Here is a 19,404-nt window from a genome sequence, read left to right as displayed (position 1 = left end):
GTTCTGCAACTGAAAAAAAAAAATTTTTTTTTTCCCCCCTTTGAGAACACCAGGGGAAAGAGGAGTCCGGAGAGAGGGAGGGAGAGAGGGAGGCAGCTGGCCAGGAGGGCCGGGGGGTGGGTGGGGGGGGACGCGGTCCCTGCGGTCGGTCAGTCTGTCTGCGGGGCACAGGATCGCCTGGAAGGCTGCTGTGAGCTCCCCGGCACCGCCTCCGTCGCCCGGAGTCCCGCTCGGTGCAGCTGCTGCCCAGCGAGCTCCCCCTCCGCCGCCTCCCGCCTCCAGCGCCTCCGCCGCCGCCTGGCCTCGAGCGCCCGCCGCCCGCCCGCCCGCCCGCTCGCCCTCGCGCTCCCCGGCCCCGGGCGCCCAACCCCGGAGCGCCGGAGCCGAAGCCGCACCGCGGAGCCCGCCGGGTGTCCTCGTCCCTCCCCAGCCGCGCGCCCGCGGTGCCCTCGCGCCTCGGCGAGCCGGGAAGACGGGGGCGAACGGGGGGCGTGGGGAGGGGGCAAACCCACCCGGAGAGAGAAGGAAGGGGCGAGGGAGAGGGGAGCCAGTGTCTCCCCCGGCGCCCGGGGCAATCACCCATCGCTCCCCAATCCCACCGCGCGGCAGAACTTTCGGGGGACGGCTTGGACCCATTTTGCGCCCCCTTTTTGCCAAACTCTGAAATGAAAGAACAGAAGTTGGCGCTGACTCTCGCAGCTCGGATGGCGATTTGCGCGTTTTCAGCGGCATCTCCCGGAAAAAAAGCCACGCGCGCCTGAACTGTTCGGCGGCCCCGCAGCTACCGCGCGTGTATGTGTGCGTTTCGGTGCGTGTCTGTGTGTGCACAGACGTCCACACTGTCCTTCGGGGCCGCGGGATCCGCGCCTGGACGCAGACGTTTCAGCCGCAAGACTTGGAGAGGAGGAGCTGGGGATCAGCAAAGCGTGAGGCGCCCGGAATTTGCAGAATCCGTGGTGTGAATGAACTGGGGGCACCTGGGCGCAAGGATCGCCCCCCCACCCACCCCACCCCCGCTTCGCCCCGGGCCAGAGTTGAGTAGTGGGGCATTTTTTTCACCCTCTTGTGAAGAATTTTTTTTTTTTTATTATTTGTTGTAAAGTCTTTTGCACAATCACGCCCACATTTGGGGTTGGAAAGCCCTAATTACCGCCGTAGCTGATGGACGTTGGAGAGGGAGCGCCTCGCCGCGAAACAGTCGCCTGCGCGCCCTCGCCGGACCCGCGGCTCCCCGGTTGCGCCCCGGCCGGGCCCTGTCGCTACTGCCGGCCGGCGGGCTTCTGCGCCCCCTCGGTTCCCCGGAGCATCCTAGCGAAACTCGGGAGCGAGCGCCCAGACTCGGGCGCCTGCGAACGCCTTTGCTCCAATTCTCTGCGCCTCGCCGACGCGCCCAGGAGGAACCCTCAAGTCTGCGCCGGATCGTCCCCCCAGGCTTAACCCGGCGGCTCCGCTCGGTTTCCTCCACTGCCCTCGCTCGGGTGGCGACTTCCTCCCCGCGCCCCCTCCCCTTCGCCATGAAGGTAGGTGATCTGTGCGCCGTCGACGCTCGCCACCCTTTTCCTTTTTTCTCCAAGAAGTTAACTAAATTCTCCCCCTCCCATACTTTGACCCCCACCCCAATTCTACCTAGTCCTCCATGCCCCCTACCTCTCTGAGCGGCTGGAACCCCCGCGTAGCTGGCAGGGACCCCCCCCCTACCCCTTTGACCCAACCCCCACCCCCAGCGCACCGCCTCGGTCTCCTGGGAGACCTCCAGTCCCACCAAACGTTCCGCAAACCTTCCCGACTTTGGACGAAAAGTGGAGCAGCGCTAAGACAGGAAGACTTGAGAACACGGTTCAAGGACGACTTTACTTTAAAAAAAATTTTTTTTTTAATACAGAGAAACTCGCGTGTAATTTTGCTATGTGTATTTCAGCCACAGGATAATGATTCAATTCAACAAATATTTACCAAGCACCCACTGCGCGGGCATCGAGAGGGTGGGTGGCGGGGGACTCGGCAAAGGAGAAAGGGTAGTCCTTGATTGGGGAGAGCCGGCAGTCAGACTGGGGCCCACAACCCCAGGCCAGAGGACCCTCAGTTTCTCCTCCGCCCTTGGAAGCGGGAGGCCAGGTTGCAGGCTCCTCGCGGCGGGGGAACCCTAGCGCTGGAGGCCCTGTGCCTTTAAGAGTGCCTGGCGGGGGGCCAGCGCGCACCCCGGCTCGCGGAGCTGGGTCGCGCTATTAGCATTATTAGCCGCCACTGGGTGAGCTCCGGCACTTTGCAGCGGCGATGGGGGCGGGGAGAGCTGGCCGCGGTGGCTCTAATTCTGTCCGCTGGGACTGCGCGCCCGGCCCCCTGCACGGAATCCGCCTGGTCCTTTGGAAACATTTGGGCCTCCGCGTTGGGAAAGCGGGCGGGGGGCAGTTTGTGAACTCTTGTTTGTTTTAATTGTCAGTTGTATGTTAAAGCCGAGTCACACACTCCGAGGGTCACCGAGAGTTCACTTTTAGGAAAAGTTAGCATTTCTTCCTGCAGTATAACTTTGCTGTTTCCCCCCCCCCCCCAAAAAACTTTTCCTGTCTCTGTCCTCTAAAACTTAAAATCCTTAGTTCCCTTTTTCTTGGTCTCTCCCGTTTTTATTTATTTATTTTTTAAAAGAATAGGTTGCAACTAGAATTACGGTATTTCTTAAAGGCAAACAAAACCCCTCTTTCTCCACTCTCCCCCTGCCCCCCCCCCCCATGATTAAAACAAACGTGGGCGAGGTGGGGGGGGGAGTCAACCCACTTTGGAGCCCCCTGGGCCTTGTTTTACTTTCCAGTCCCGGTCTGGCATGGGGTCCTTTCTCTCTAGTCTTTCTTTCAATGCACAATTCGTTGTTTGGAAGTCCCCTGGAGCCTGCAGTGAGATCGCACCTCCGTAGCCCCTTGTCCGCCCGCCAGCGTTCTCTATTGCAGCTGGCCAGATGCCGAGATTTCCTTTCGAGGCCGCCTCTGCCCGGGGAGTTCCGAGGGGACCCGAGTGAAAGCTCGAGAGCGATGGAGCGGCAGGAGAAATGTGTTGTTGGAGTGTGTGGCTCCGTGCCCTGAGTACGCGTATGCAAGCGTGCGTGTGGGTGGGGTGGCGATGTAGTAAAGGCTAAATTGTTGGTCCTGGGCATCCTCGCCTTAGTCCCGCCCGACACCACAAAGGAGGACCCACCCCGGGAGGCCCTGCCCCAGTGACTCTAGCCTTCCGCTCACCTCTTCGCACCGCTCTGGTGCACAAGGGGTTAGCACCCCGCGCTCGGAGCTCCGCGCTACCCGCTGTCTTTTCTTTCCCGCCGCGCGGTGCCGGCTGCCCCCTGTTGGCTGTCTTGAGGTAGGACACTTCGGAGTCTAACTTGGGGGCGGGCGGGCTGCACGCCTTTTCCACCTACCTACCCCAGGGACCCGCGCCTCATCCTTTCCGACCACCACCAGGTCCCGCTCTGCCCCTCGGCCCCTCGGAGGATCCCTCTCCCCCACCCCCTCTCCCCCACCGAGGACCAGCTGTGTTGCGTGGCCGCTGTAACGAGGAAGGGGCCTCAGGTCGGGGCCCCACAAATGGGACTTGGAGGAGTGAAGGAAAGGTTCGTACCTCTATTCCGAGACCCAAGAACGAGTCTCTCTAGTAGGCCTCCATCTGGCCTTGACTCACAGTTCCTCCCGAAGATCTTGGACCAGTGTTGCTTTCTTCTGGTCTCTTTCTTCATCCGAGCTGTCTCTAAAGAGGGGCGAAGGTTGAAGTGATTTTTAATCTGTAACCCATCTCCCCCCCTTCTCTGAACAGAGTTGAAAACCTTGTATGAGAAGGTGTGTGTGTGTTTGTGCGTCTTGTCCTCTTTCAGTCTGGAGAGGCTTGTCTCCCGGATGAATCAGGGGAGAGGGAACAGAATTAGGCATGGCCATTCTTCCTTTGGAACCTGTTTGTTTCTAGACCTACTGTCCTGTCCTTTCGGAGTCCTCGGGGGTCCGAGACAGCTTTATCTGCTCATTCCCTGTACTCTGCACTCGGCTCCAGAAGCTGCCTCTAAGCTGTCCTTCTCTTCAATCCACAGTGCTGTGGACACATCAGGATCCTCTGCGACCTTCCAAGCAAGAGGCATGTGGCGGTGGAGACTCCTTGTCTACTCCTAGCTAAACCGGCCCTCCTAGCCCTGTCGCATCAGCCTACTCTGCTTCTCCCCTCCTTGTACCCTTAATGATGCCCCACATTTATGATTATACCTTAGTTTTTCTACCACAAGTTTCCCCATCTTTCTAGTACATTTAGAGGTGTGTGTGTGTGTGTGTGTGTGTGTGTGTGTGTGTGTTGGGGGGGGGGAGGTGGGTGGGTGGGGTGGTATCTGGGTATGAAGTATGTTTCCTACCAAGAACGGAGGATCTTGAAGTTTCCTATCTCACCCTTTCGTAGTTAGTGTCTCCCCGTCTTTCCTAGTTAATGTCCCTCAGTCTTTCCACTGGGGGGGGGGGGGAGAGAGAGAGAGAGAGAGAGAGAGAGAGAGAGAGAGAGAGAGAGAGAGAGAGAACCAAGAGGATGGGGGGAGTCCCAGGACGTGGGAGGGAGCGCCAGTGTCAGAGAATGCCTTTGAGAAATTTCCCTCCACACTCCCAGGGCTCCAAGATTTGGGTGCCATGCGGGGGCTTTCGGATGCTTTTTGTCATCCCGGAAAATCCTTACACCAGCATGACATTTTGCCTTCCCAAATCCCAGGCCCGAACCCTACTAGAAGGATTAGAAACCTTTGTAATCCATTGCAAAGCTTTAGGAGAGGAGAGGACAGACAACCTCTAGGTTGAACACCTCTGGACTGGAAACAAGGGCGCGCCAATGCCCTACCCCCACCTCACCCCTTCAGAGCGATCAAACCTCTCAAATGCCCGCAGCCTTGTCCTCGGCCCCACAATACGTAGAGATTTACGGGACCCTTAACAAAGTTGGCTTCCCCGGCCCTGACAGTCTTCGAAAAATTCAGTCCGATTTTTGGTAAATTCAGACTCTTCCAGAACTTTGTTTTCGCCCGGTGTGATTATTTTCGGGAAAAGTCTCCTTTTGGACTGGTTTTTGAAGTTGTTTTTACTTTAAATTGCTGTAAGTCTCATCTCCTAGTCAATCGATCCATCCGTGCATTTGCCCCACAGAGTCCATGCATTTGAGTGCATTCACAGCTTGTGCCCTCCATCTCAGACTTGGGGGCGGGGAGCGGAGAGGGTCTTTGAGGTTTGCGCCGGGATTGAAGCGGGAAGGGGGCCAAGGTGTTTCCGGGCAAGTGCTCAGGGTTAAGTGGAAACTGGACTCGTTGGCCTTGCCTGCCTAATCCCCTTGGGAAACCTCCGGCCACCCCCCCTCCCCCACCTTCTGGCCCCCACCCCAGCCTGGAGCTGTGGGGTCCCGAATCGAGGAGACTCAATGGCCCACTCCCACCTCTGGGAATGGGTGGGCTCTTCCCAGGGTCGTCGGGCGGGTGGTGTGCTGGGTTTGTGTGGCTTCGCCTCTAACAAAGAGATCTGCCGTAATCCGGCGAATCTGTTATCAATTTCTCAGCCGCCCGCGCCCCGCCCTGCGCGCCCCGCCCGTCGGGAAACTCTGAAAGTACGCGCGGCCCACGGCGAGCGGGACGCCTTCCCGCAAGCCCGTCGGAGCGCGCGCTCGTGTGGATGCGCGTGAGTGTGCGACTTGATCTGAGTGTGTGCCCGGGTGTGTGTGCGCTCTCGGCCTTGGCCGTCGGCGGGGAGCGCAGACTTTGCGACCTGGGCCGCGCGCGAAGGCAGTCTCTGAAGCCCACCCCTCCTCTGGAGGAAACTTGACACTGGGGGCGGGGGTGGGGAGGAAGACCGAGTCTCCTTGCTCCCAAACTGGGGAAACCCTAAGTTTCTGCTCTCCAAGTTTCGTCTCCAGCTTTGAGGCGCTGGGGAGACGACCGGGCCCCGGGCGCAGAGCCCCGCTTTGCCGACACTGGGGACCACTTAAGCATTTCCTCTCCTCGAGGTGTCCGGGCCAAAGGGCTGCTGGCGGCGGGGGCGGGGGGAGGAGACCGTGACACGCTCCCAGCGCCCCTTCCCGTTCCCCCCACTCCCCCCACACCCCCCGCAGGTTGCAGGCAGGCCCTTTGGCTGCCTGGAGGAGGTCCGCTCTTTTCCTTTCTCGAGGAAGGGACTCCCTCGGGGACTGCGGGCGGCGCAGCGCAGCCGGGTTACGGTTATCGGAGATGTAAGAAAGGAGTTGGAAACCCGCTCCTCCCACCCGCACCCGCCACGGCCTCGCCGCGCAGCCGCCTACAGGTGGAGAAGTCACCAGTGGGGGAGGAACGGCAGCCGGAAGCTTCCAAAGCTTCCCCCCTGCCCCAGAAATTCTTCCCGACACGAAACGGAGCGCTCGGAGCCAGGGGCCAGCCGGGGCGCAGAAGCCCGCGCATCTGTGGTCCCGCGGGGAGCCACTCGAGCCGCCGGACGGTCCTCGGCGCGCTCTCTAGCCCAGGCCGGCCCAGCGGAGTCCAGAATGGGCTGGAGGTGGGTGGGGTGGCCAGGTGCGGAAGCCAGGCGACCCCCGGGGGGCCTGCCTGGGATAAAGGACCTACAAGTCTTGGTCATGACCAAAGGAAATTGGGCTTCCCTTGGCCTCCTGTCTCCCTCTATCCTGGCAGCTTCCCGGAATGGAGACCCGGAGAGTGAACACTCAGAATCTGGGGAGAGAGTGATGGAAAGGCAGGGCAGGGTCCTCTCCCGGGACAGCGGAACCCAGACCTCCTCGTTTGCTCCGACATGCCATCCCTTCCTGGAGGGACACAGAGTCCCAGGAAGAGATGGAGGTGGAGGAGGAGGAGGAGGAGGAGGAGGAGGAGGAGGAGGAGGAGGAGGAGGAGGAGAAGAAGAAGAAGAAGAAGAAGTCGGGGGCGACCATGGGCAGAGAACCAGTGGTCGGGTTTCCCAGGCTGGGGGAGCACATGTCTCTCCCCAGTATCCCCTCCCCCCCCATCCCCAAGCACTCTCCATCGCCAGTCTGGCGGTGGGGAAAGCCAGGCTGCCCTCCCCCCTCTGGAAGTGGCTTCCCCCAGCCCGGCCCGTGAACTGATTAGCAAGCATACGATGTTAATTCGGAGCTGCATTTCCCAGCTGGGCACACGCGCGCGCGCGCCGCTCCCCGGGGCCTCGCCCCCCACCCCCCACCCCTTGCCCTTCCCTCCCGCGTCCTGCTCCCACCCCCCACCCCTGCGCGCGGGCCACCCCGCCTCCTCCGCAGCCTCCGGCGGCGCGCTTCACTCGCCTTCGCGATCCTCTCGCCCATGGAATTAATTCCGGCTCCACTTGTTGCTCGGCCCAGGTCGGGGAGAGGACGAGGGTGGCGCGGCGGGTGCCCGAGTGAATCCCCGAGGAGGGACCGAACGCGGCGCAAACTAGAGGGGAGCGAGGGGGTGCGGGACGCGCCAGCACGAAGGAGGCAGCGCCTGGCCCCGGCGCTTTGACTCGACAGCATTGAGACATGTTTGTAATCGCTGGCGTGCCCCGCGCGCAGGATCCCAGCGAAATCAGATTTCCTGGTGAGGTTGCGTGGGTGGATTAATTTGGAAAAAGAAACTGCCTATATCTTGCCATCAAAAAACTCACCGAGGAGAAGCGCAGTCAATCAACAGTAAACTTAAGAGACCCCGGATGCTTCCGTTGTTTAAACTTGTATGCTTGAAAATTATCTGAGAGGCAATAAACATCTGCTCCTTTCTTCCCTCTCCAGAAGTCGAGTGGAATATTAAGCCCAGGAGTTGCTTTGGGGACGGCTGGAAGGGCAATGTCTTCCAAGTTCTTCCTAATGGCTTTGGCCATATTTTTCTCCTTCGCCCAGGTTGTAATAGAAGCCAATTCTTGGTGGTAAGTTCGTTTTCCGTGTTTGGTCTTTATTTTAAATTTACTTTTTTAGAGGTTTGTTCATAGGAGGCAATGACTAAAGCCGAGTAGTGAGTTTGGGTGCTTTTGTCTACTAGGTATGTAGTATTTTAAAAAAATTAATCTTAAACAGACCTTTTTTTTTTTGATTTGCTAATATTGTAAAACGTATCTTTATTTGGCTCCCAGGTACCAAAACCTGTAATTCTAGACCTCTTTATCTGTGGCCCTGTTTGAGATGTATGCTTATAGCTGCTAGTTCATTTCTTCATGAAAGGCAACTAAGATCCAGTTCTTGAATAATCCTGAACGAATCTAGCCAATGGACTTTTTGCCACCTCTAGGTAGTAAAAGAGAGTTCCAGCTTTTTCTATTTTCTGTCACTTGAGAACATGAACCTTCAGGGTTTGGAGCAGGCAAAGTTCTAGTGAGGTTGTTAGACTCCAAGAAGGAAAGTCTGTGGCTTGAAATTTGATTGAAGGGAAGTTGACTTGAAGTAGTCCAAAGTCCGTGCATGAGACTTGCTTTCTGGTAGGGGCCTTGCAGATAGACTGCAGTATATCCAGAAGATTATTTCTGACGGGGTTCTGGATATTCTTTCCCTGTGAATGAACAGCGTTTTTCTGACTGTCAAACATGACTTCTGTTCACTGAATACCTTGTCTTGGGTCCTCCACAGTCATATAAGGAGCCCTTTTAAAATGTCCAGAACATGGCGGATTTTTCTTCCATCTGTATACTTGTACCCCTGTTCTCCCATCATCACCAAACCTGCTCCCTCCTACCCTCCCCGTGTCGAATTGTGTCTGCTTTCAGCATTAGCATTCGTACTTTTTCCAAGCAGACCTGTCCAATTTAGTGGAGCAAAGTAAGTCACTTTCTCTCATGTCAGAGGCCTGTCCCCCAAACCACCATCTCCCCCTTCTCCAAGCGCCTTCGGAAATGCTGGTTCAAGTCTATGGCAAAGGGCAGGGCAGGCAGGGAGTGAAGTCTCTGAGGAAGGAGCCAGCTGGCGGGATGAGGACTGCACAATACCTCCGTTTTCTGAGTGGAGTTTAAACAGAGAAGTTTTATGAAGCCCTTCTCATACTTTGTCATCAGGACAAGCAGGAGAGAAAAAGCATCTGTGTGCTTAAAACCATGTATTGCAGACATGTTTTCCTGGGGCCTACCTCAAGAGTTCACGTAAATCTTGAATGCACATCTCCCCCCGCCCTTTTTAGGTCGCTAGGTATGAATAACCCTGTTCAGATGTCAGAAGTATATATCATAGGAGCGCAGCCTCTCTGCAGCCAACTGGCAGGACTTTCTCAAGGACAGAAGAAACTCTGCCACTTGTATCAGGACCACATGCAGTATATCGGTGAAGGTGCGAAGACAGGCATCAAAGAGTGCCAGTACCAATTCCGACATCGGCGCTGGAACTGCAGCACAGTGGATAACACCTCGGTGTTTGGAAGGGTGATGCAGATAGGTAGGAAACCATTTAACATATTTAAAAATACACCTAAACTTCTCTGGGAGAAAGACTTTCATGTTGATTCCAAGCTGGAGAAGGAGGGAATCATCTTCCAGCAAAATGATTATCTGTGGGTGCTAATTCCTGTCTCCCTCCACTCCACACACCTGATTTTGTGATTTGTATTTTCTTTCAACAAAACAAGAGGGCACACCTTGGCTTTTTTTTTTTATGCACAGGGAAATTTTCTTAAAAAAGGGGGGTGGGTTGTTTAAAATAGAGGCAGAACGGCTCACTTGGTTTTTCCAAAGTTGATGAGGAAATTTGAGTCCTTTATATCCTTTCAAACTTGATAACTTTGAATTGGTAATTGTTTTTCTAAGTTTTAAACCTCATTTCAAATGGCCTACGCATCAAACTAAAATTTGTCATCTTCCAGAAAGCTGGGTATGTTGGAAGCAAATAAGGTTTTAATTTTCTCAATGTCAATATTTCCTGAGGCAATGGAGATATATATGTTAAAAGCTTTACTTTTAGTTCCAGAAAGAATTTTAATTAGAAGTGATCCAATTTACATTTCTGATTTGGGCAATTGATATAAAAGCACATGCTTTAGATCTCAAAGTAGAAACTTCGAAAAATTAAATGTATCCCTCACAATTTGAATCTCTATTTTAAATATAATGTTGAGCTAGATATTCTGTTCAGGGGAGAGATGGCATGACAACTGGGCTAAATTGTGAAAAAAAATAGTTTGTCTCTATTTTGAAAAAATTAGTTTGTCTCTATTTTGGTTTAAGAGCACAGGATACACTCTCACAGACATGGCCCCTGTGTCTGTTTTCTAGTGTGAATATTTTAGGTCTCCCTACTTTTATGCAAACAAGCCCTTATAATTAATCTGACTTCAGCGTCTCCTAAAATAAGGGGCAATTTTTCAAAGCAATTAACTGTTTATACTTACTGAAGTTTTTTTAAAAGTTGGCTTAATATCCATCATGGATAGATAAAATGCTTTTTTGAAACCCCTGAAAAGTGCATTCATTGAGAACAAAAAAGAGTTGTCAGTGGATGTTTGAGCCAAGCAGCTTCATAAACTAAAATAATACAGGGACTGGAAGCCATTCCTCTAATTGAATGGGAAAATGTTCTGCAGCTTTAGCCTGCAAAGTTTCATAGGGCTTTGTCCTTCCTGTTAATGATTAAAATGTGCTAATGTATATACTGGGATCTAAACTGAGGAGTTAAGCTTCAGGAACACTAGTTTTCCTTGACTATGGGCTGCCTTGTGCAGTTAACTTGGCCTCTGATGGAAATTTAATTCTCCTAGTCTTGTGAGTAAGCTAAAAAGTTTTCTCTTAGCTATATCAGAATGGTAAGTTGCCAGTTTTTGCCCTTCACCTTTGCCTTATATGTTGCTCCTAAACTGTCTTTCTCTCAAACCATGGGATCACTGTTTCCCCCTCTATATGGATTAGCAAAAATCCATGCCACTCTGAAGGAAAACTGCACTTGAAACTATTTTGCTGTGTAGTCATTTGAACACAGCTTTGATTTAAGATCTTCTCTTTGTATGTAGTCATGTGTCCTGAGGCCAAAATGTTCGCAATAAGTTATCATTTGCTAAGTGGATTTGAGTACTGCTGGAGATTTATTTAAAATGAGATCCAAGATTCAAAGAGCCTGCTTCCTCTGGGAACAAACAGAACCCTTGGTGCTAAAACCTATATTTAATTGTCATTGGCAAATGGACTCTGATCCTCAGTTGAGGGGTACCACCACTTGGGGTGATGAGAAAAAAGAGGGACAGAAGTTCCTTAAGGCCTCCTAATACTGTCACCCAGGTCTCTGAGGGCTTGAGAAGATGAGAACATATCCTCCTTTTCCTTTGCCAACAGTTGCCCTGGGTCCAGTCCCTGGGACCTCTAGAAAGCAAGTTACTGCTGGGTGTCTTCTAGAGAAGGTCCTGATGGGGCCTTCTCTTAATTGATTAAACAGAAAAAAGAGATGGAGAGAAGAAAAATCAGTGTCAGATTTTATTGAAGCTTCAGCACAGACCCAGACTGAATACTGGGAAAGATACTTAGCTTTGAGTCTTCTATTTAAGGGTTTGTTTAAAGAGACTGAGCTAAGGAAACATATAAAACCTCCTTGATGCGGAAGGTGTGTGTATGCCTAGTCCAAAGTGCTTAGTGCACCAGGGACCTGGGGAGAAACTCTTGTCTGTGAGAATCTGACCCTGGCATGGGACAGGGTCTGAGAAGTTCAGGCCACCACCTCCAACCCCTTCACTCATTTTTCTAGGGCGCCAGATTTCCTTATACGCACAGTACACAATTGCCTCATGAAGGGCCTGCTCTTCATTTTGGAAATGTTCTCATTTTTCACCGTGCAACCCTTTCCTCTCAGCTTTTGTCTCTGTCTCCTCTTTGTTTCCATGCTGTGAAAAGATAAGTCAGAAAGGCACCATTTTTAAGGACTGTGAGGAGCTGAAGAGATGCAGATCTCACAGAGAGGGGAAACCTCCCTGAACCAGCAGGATTTCATCCAGGATGACTGTATCCACAGGCCACTGGCTCTAAAGCACTTTTCAAATAGATTTTTTTTCCCCTGCAGTGACCAGTTAGTTTAGAGTTATTTTTAAACCAGGTTTGTATTCTGGACCAAAAAATAATAATTATTCTACAACTGTACCTCATGGTGTCTCACTAATAAAAATAAAAAAAATAATAATTATAATAAGAAAGGAAATGCTCAAGACAAACTTGGGGGTGTGGGAGGCAGCATTACTGTATTTTATATATATGACCTTTTATGTTCTATATACTCAGAGGAACCTGACTGACCTTCCTCTTTCTCTCCAGAGAATTGTTGATCTCTTCTTCCTCCAGCTATAACCTCTTTATCCTACACATCTCCTGTGCAGTCCACAGCACTTTCTGTATTATCAGTGTTAATCCTCAAATAACTCCCTCAAAATATGTCTTCTCTCCTCATTCTTCTCCACTCCCCCAATGATGCTCTCTGACACTCTAATTTGAGCTAGCTAGAGATAGCACCCCCAACTCCGGGAACTTTTTGGGTCTTCATTGCCAAACACCAGCACACTTCTCCAGTTATTCATTTTTAAAACGTGAGAGGGAAAGTCTTTGGTAAATGAAAACCAGCACCATTCCTAGGAGGGGAGTCAAATGGCTAAGGATTCAAGTGTGGAGAAGTCTGAGGAAAAGGCAGGGGCCAAGCAGGTCTACACAATACTGGCTTGCCATAGCCAACCCTTGCAGAGTGACCCTTTGGACTGGTATCGGGTCTTGTGGTCAGTTGTTCTTGTGCCACCTCCCTTCCCACCCCAAAGAAAGATGATTCAAAAGATCTTTTAAGTGTACGAGAAAACCATACTGATCTAGGGATTTCAGAGACAGAGGAGACACTCCCTTTGCTAGGAATTTTATTCATTACCCTTATTCTATAGTAGAGGAAAGGCCCCCTCAGCCTCCCCAGACCCAGAGTTAGCTGGCCAGGTCTTAGCCCTTTCTCATTATTTGTACCGCCTTTTAATTAAGTGGCTTTTTGTTACATGTAGAAATGTCTCTATACAAGTGGAGACTAAGGTAATCAATCTATGATGGGTTTCACAGGTAGAGATTTTTTTTTTTACATATTTTAGAAAAGAAGAAAACTCCATTCTCCTGTACTTTACAAGTACGGAGCAAGGGAAAATTCCTTCTCCCTTTCTCCTTAGAATGTGTCTTTCCTTTTCTTACTACTGTTCTGGTACTTTGAGGCGAAGGCGGTCAGGGAATTGAAGTGACGTTAAAGAACAGCCGGCTATGTTCAAAATAAGCAGTCATCTTAGATGATAAGCATCAGGCCAGTCAGCTGAGGATTTAACAAGAGGCCAGTTTCTTCTTTAACTCTCGAGGAACCCATTGAGAGCTGTCCCCTGGAAAGTAAAGGCTTGTCTGAGACAGAAGACAGCCGCCTGGGCATGAGGGCAAGGTGGAGGCTGAGCCAGGCCATAACTGCCAAGGGAGGAGGGGGAAGCCGGCCATGAGTGTGGCCACAACCGCAGCTGCTGCAGTGTCTGGGTGCCACTGGGGCCCTCAGACTTGCAGAGACTCTCCACTTAGGGCTAGCCAATTGTAGGCGCCTGCCCTGTAAGTAACTCAAAGTGAAAATCAGGCCCACTGGTAAAGTGAGCGTAAGAAACTCTACCCAAACCCTGACTGTGCCCTCAAAGACTTCTTTCATGTGCGTATTTGGAATTAAGTTTTGGATATTTTCAAAAAGCTTCCTAGAGACAAAATCAATCCAGCCACCGCTTAGAAGTCTGCCTTAGGCTCTCTCCGAAATGGAAATGGCAACAGTAGGACAGGAGATCAGGGACCTGCTCCTGCTTTGTCATCTGTGGCTTCCTTTGTGTTTGCTACTAAGTAGCGGTTGGGTTGCCAGGGCCCTCTGGTTACTCCAGGGGAGTGCTGGGGCCCCGGTGGGGAGCCTGGGCATCCAGGCTGCTGGGGTTGCTGCGGGCGGGCGGGCGTGCAGGCTGCTGGGGACCTAGGTGTGTGTGGGGGGTGCAGGGTGCTGGGGGAGTGGTGGGGGTGTGCAGGCCCCTGGGCTGGTGCGTGACCCTGTCCTCGCCCGCAGGCAGCCGCGAGACGGCCTTCACGTATGCAGTGAGTGCCGCCGGGGTGGTGAATGCCATGAGCCGCGCGTGCCGGGAAGGCGAGCTGTCCACTTGCGGCTGCAGTCGCGCCGCACGCCCCAAGGACCTGCCGCGGGACTGGCTGTGGGGCGGTTGCGGCGACAACATCGACTACGGCTACCGCTTCGCCAAGGAGTTCGTGGACGCCCGCGAGCGGGAGCGCATCCACGCCAAGGGCTCCTACGAGAGCGCGCGCATCCTCATGAACCTGCACAACAACGAGGCAGGCCGCAGGGTGAGTGACCCCTCCCGCCACCCCCCAAGTCCCGTCCCCAGTCTTTTTGCGCCCCCTGGCTTTCTCCTTCTGCCACCCCTCTGGTTGCTCTCCTTTCTCTCATCTCTGTCTTGGCCCTGTTCCTGGAGACGGAGAGTCTCTCTTCATGCACTGAAGCTTTCCCTGGCTAGGATACCCCTCTTCCCCCGACCCCCAGCCCCCTCTCCGAGAAGTCTCTGCGGGAGAGGTGGGGGGGTGTGTGTCTGAGTGACACCCCTGTCACCAAGGTGTACCTGAGAAACATTCTCTGCCTTTTAGGCCCACTGCAGAGCACAAAAGCCCTCTCTGCTCCTGGACACGTTTGTGCGTTGGCTTAAATGTGGGCAGGGAATTCTGTGTCCCAGTCAGCTGCCCGCTGCCCTCTCAGAGCCTCCTGTGGGCTGGAGCATAGCATAGTGAGTCCCTGGGATGCTCCACTTGCCCAGAATGCTCTGACTGGAGTTTGATCCCCACCCCTAGCCCCCTGTCAGGAATGATCCCTGAGAGCGGAGCAGGATAAAACCTCTATCTTTGGGTGTGGCCCCCAAGAGTCCTTAAAAAACACCCAGGAAAAAAGCTTCCCTTCACCCCAGGTGAGAAACCTTACTTCTTCCTTTCTCTCCACTTGCTATTAAATAGCAAGCCGGTTGGATTTTAAAGGAAATAAAATTAGAGTTTTTCTAGGAAAGCATTTTTCAGGAGCATGGAACAGGCCTGTCCCGTGGGGCTCAGAGAGAAGCAAGGGCCACTCAGCTGCCCAGAGAGGAACAGATTTGGGCACCCTCATGAGTTCCTCTCTTCTGCTTTTTTTCTTCCCCTGGTGAGGTGTGAAGAACTTCACAATAAAGACCCCCCCACCACCTTCTTCCCCTCTGTGGTTAAACACATGGCACTTTATGGCTGCTTTAAAATGAAGGGGTGAAAAAGTTTCTTAACTTTGGCAGCATTGAAAACCAGGGTCATTGTTTTTTCACAGAACCCAAGGTAGATAGATGCCAGGAACTTTCTGGTCAGAGATTTTACTCTTCTGTATTTTGGGGTGAGGAAAAGGGAAGAAAATGACAGAGTAAAATACAGAAGACTGAAAGGAGCCTTAGAACCCCCGGTGGCACACACTCATTTCAAAGATTGGGAACATGAGACTTAGAAAAGATATAGTAGAAAATTGATGAAATGGGATCATGAAGCTGTGTCTCAAAAAAAAAAAAGTGGAAGGAAGAATGATTTGGAATGAGAAGTTCAATTCTTTCCTTTTCTGTTTCTAAGCCTCAGTTCCATGTCTATTCGTGGGGTTGTTGGGATGCCTGAAGTCCTATAGTAGACTGAAACATGTGAAACGGCCACTAGTTGACTGCTCCTGGCCAACCAAAATAAGTTTTGTATGACTCAAACACAAGTGTTATTTGAATGCTGTCCGCTTAATAGTGCTTGATAAATGGTAATTTAATTACTAAGCATTAGGAAGCCAGGCTTATAGAGATGCCAAGGATGATCTAGACACCTCCAGTTAACCTATTTTCTCCTCAAATATGATGTTAAATAGTGGGCATGCAGGAGAGAATGAAACTGCAGAATTCTGTTTGAGCTGCCTGAGAAGTCAGATCACTGCTCCAGAAGGATCAAGACCTCTCCTTTCTGGGTCCTCTATTGCTGGGCTACTGCTCTGTAGGTCTCCTCACCATGCTGGGTCTGCCCAAGGTCATGGCCAGGGTGTGCCAGCTCCCCAAATACTTGCTCCTTCACCCACCAACATCTTCTCACTCTGCATAGAGTGAGCTCAGTGCCTCCAACCAGAAATATCTGCAAGGCGAGAGGGCCTGGCTGATTCTTCCAGAGCCTGTGGGGGCTGTGTTTGGTGTTTGCATCCATCTTTGGGGATTTCCTCAAAATTCCTCATGTGGAAATGCCAGAGGGGCAAGGGATTTCTTTTCCAAATAGAGAAAAATTTTAGAATGTGGGAAAAGAAATTTTAGTATTATTAAGTTTTATTTAGTATCTACATATTTTAATAATGAGGTTTTTCTTTGGAGGGGGGTTAGTTGATGATGGTGACCATTCTTTGAGCAGTAAGCATGGATCCTGACAGATGTAGGTAGAGGACAGTTTTTCTCCAGGGTAATGGTATGGGGGAGGGAAGTTGGACCTTTCTCCAGGAAATGATATTAGAATACTCTAGGGGCATTAGTCCCCCCGCCCCCCCCACAAAGGAGAGCAAAGGTTAAAAACATTTGCGAAGCCCTCCCTCAGACTGAGTGCCTAATGCAGAGGAAGGGAATGATACACTCAGGCCTCCTTTTAAAGGAAGTCCCAGAGGAATCCCTGGAGGAAGAAGTCAGCTAGGCTGGCTGGAGGGAGGCAGCTTTCTCATTCACTCCAGCCTCCAGGCTCCTGACAGGCTCACTGCAGCATGCCAACACCCAGTCTATGCTGGAGGATCACTGGCATGGGAACTGTGGGCAGTTAGGACTCTAAATAGGAAACTCCCCAGCTCCCGGGCTGTTGAATGTACAGTCCTGGGGGGACAGCACTATGAGCACTGCTGCTGGGAAGCCAAAGTAAAAGGGTCCATGAGCAAGGCCTCCTTAGCCCCTACTTAGAGAATACGGATTTCCTGATTGCATCCTGCTTGCCAAGCTCTTTCTCTGTGTCCACTAATTTTGTTCTGTAATAATTCTCCGCGGTGAAGGCCTTCCCAGCTCCTGGCACAGATAGAAAAGGGACATTGGGAAGGGATTTTCCTGATCTGAATTCATGGGTCAGAACACACATCTGCCAGGGTCCAAGATGGGTTGAATCTTAACCTAGGCCATAGGGAAGGGCGATGTGAGGAGAAAGAGTGAGAATTGCAGAGATTCCTGCCCAGCTTGCCCTTTGCCTATGTAGTAGCTGTGTGAGCGGTGTGGCCTCCTGACCCCATCCTCCCATATCACTCCACCATCAGCTGTTCTGGCTCATGTGGTGGCATTATTGGGAGGATTCAGTGGGATCAAGTTTGCATTCACATGATGGTGCCTGGTGAAAGTGATCATCATAACTGTACTGGTGTGCGAAGCTCCAAACCCTGATGCCCCCTCACTTGACCACTTACCTGCTGGGTGTCCAAGGGCAGCCTCGGAGCCCAAGCTTGGATAGCAGCTCACATTGTGGCACTCACCCTCTCCCTTCTTTTCAGCTGTTGTAAGTCACTCCCTTTTGGGGGCCTCACTTTTCTTCTGTATGAAGTAGGGAGGATCATCGTGGCAAGTCTCCTTAGGGGTTGATTGTGGGGATGATTTCAAGAGGGGCACACCAGGAATCAGAAGCAGTGTCTGGGAGGAGCACTCAGGGTATCTTACCAGTTGTTCGTGTTTCACTGTAGAAAAAGAAACAACTGGAGCTATGTTGTTTCCATTCCCCATTCAAAACCATAATTTCTTATTGCAGTAATGATGATGATGATGTTTCAATGAGCCATGAGCTCGTACTTGGAGGTTTGTTTTTTTTTAAGATGGTAATTCGAGGGGCCAGAGAGATCCTACTGCACTTAAGGCACTTCCCGTGCCTACAGCCCACCTGGGTTCAGTCCCCAACATCATACATATAGGGTCACCTGAGCACAGTCACCTAAGTGCTAAGCACACGCAGTTGTGACCCCCCCCCCCCAACCCCTGCGAAAAAGAAAAACCAGAATAAAATGAACAAGATGACAGGGCACATCTCTGGTGGTGAGGTGGAAGAGGAAGCAATTCCACCTGGTTTAGCTGGGGGCCGTGGCTCTCTAGAATCAGGTGGGCTTGACTGCTTCTGAGTGCCTGCAAGAGTATATACCCTAGCAACTCTCCTTGTTTCTCTGCAGACGGTGTACAACCTGGCTGATGTGGCCTGCAAGTGTCACGGGGTGTCCGGCTCCTGTAGCCTCAAGACTTGCTGGCTGCAGCTGGCTGACTTCCGCAAGGTGGGAGATGCTCTGAAGGAGAAATATGACAGTGCTGCAGCCATGAGGCTCAACAGCCGGGGCAAGCTGGTACAGGTCAACAGCCGCTTCAACTCACCTACCACGCAGGACCTAGTCTACATTGACCCCAGTCCTGACTACTGCGTGCGCAATGAGAGCACGGGCTCGCTGGGCACACAGGGCCGCCTGTGCAACAAGACCTCAGAGGGCATGGATGGCTGCGAGCTCATGTGTTGTGGCCGCGGCTATGACCAGTTCAAGACGGTGCAGACAGAACGCTGCCACTGCAAGTTCCACTGGTGCTGCTACGTCAAGTGTAAGAAGTGTACGGAGATTGTGGACCAGTTCGTGTGCAAATAGTGGGCACCCGTGACCTGCCCGTCGCCCCATCCCACTCCCAGGACCCACTTATTTATAGAAAGTACAGTGATTCTGGTTTTTTTTTTAAAAAATATTGTTTTATTTTTTCCCCAAGAATTGCAACCGGAACTATATTTTTTTCTGTTCCCATCTAAGGACTCTGTGGTTTATTATTAATATTATAATTATTATTTGGCAGTAATGGGGCGGGGGGAGGGGGAGGTGGAAACCGTGGCAAATATTTATTTTGTGGATCTTTTAAAAGGTAAGGCAAGACTTCTTTTGATGGTACAGAATGAGGGGGCCAAAACACCCTAACTTAGTTGTGTGTACATCTAGAAGGTAAAGGAAATATGCGTTCTTTTCTCAGCTGTGGGGTCCTATTATATTGTGGCACCTAGGTGCAAGAGAGTGGTGCAAGTTTAAGCACAATTCAGCTTCTGTGATCAAAATGAATTGTGAACGCTCTGGTAAAAGCTGAAAGGTCTTGTGGAACAAATGAAAAAAAAAAAGGAGACCCCCTCCCACGCCCTCCCCAAAGGTTGCCAGCTTCAACTATCAGAACGGTTATTTAAAATAGGAGAGTACAAATCTTTTCATTCTCAAAGCAAAAAGATAGAGACTGTGTTTCATTCGTCTCAAACATTCCTTTGCAGATGGTTCTGTTGTCGTGGCTACTGAAACTTGGGGAGCAGAGAAGGAAAGTCCGTAAAATTGAAACAAAATTAAAATTTCTTTAAGACAGTGATTGGAGTTGTTATTGAAATTAGGTTTCCAGATAGGAAAAGAATCCCTGAGTAATTCAGGGTA

General features: G+C 51.7%; 1 protein-coding gene across 3 annotated transcripts; it reads left to right on the top strand.

Moving 5' to 3' along the window:
- Window positions 1-1,062: 1,062 nt before the first annotated feature.
- WNT5A (Wnt family member 5A) lies at window positions 1,063-19,097 on the top strand. Of its 3 annotated transcripts, none has more exons than XM_056129397.1 (5): window positions 1,063-1,520; window positions 7,735-7,868; window positions 9,107-9,357; window positions 13,990-14,282; window positions 18,136-19,097. In XM_056129397.1, exons 1-5 carry the CDS (start codon window positions 1,515-1,517, stop codon window positions 18,592-18,594), a joined length of 1,143 nt encoding a protein of 380 aa, XP_055985372.1. In that variant the 5' UTR covers window positions 1,063-1,514; the 3' UTR covers window positions 18,595-19,097. The 3 variants fall into 3 exon arrangements, with proteins under 3 accessions (XP_055985372.1, XP_055985374.1, XP_055985373.1); XM_056129399.1 differs by lacking the exon at window positions 1,063-1,520 and adding an exon at window positions 6,217-6,287; XM_056129398.1 differs by lacking the exon at window positions 1,063-1,520 and adding an exon at window positions 7,227-7,326.
- Window positions 19,098-19,404: the final 307 nt, after the last annotated feature.

Source organism: Sorex fumeus, unplaced genomic scaffold, assembly GCF_029834395.1.
Source record: "Sorex fumeus unplaced genomic scaffold, SorFum_2.1 ptg000072l, whole genome shotgun sequence".
Classification (NCBI taxonomy): Eukaryota; Metazoa; Chordata; class Mammalia; order Eulipotyphla; family Soricidae; genus Sorex; species Sorex fumeus.
The sequence above is the reverse complement of the archived record's forward strand: the minus strand, read 5'-3'. Positions and strand labels throughout refer to the sequence as shown.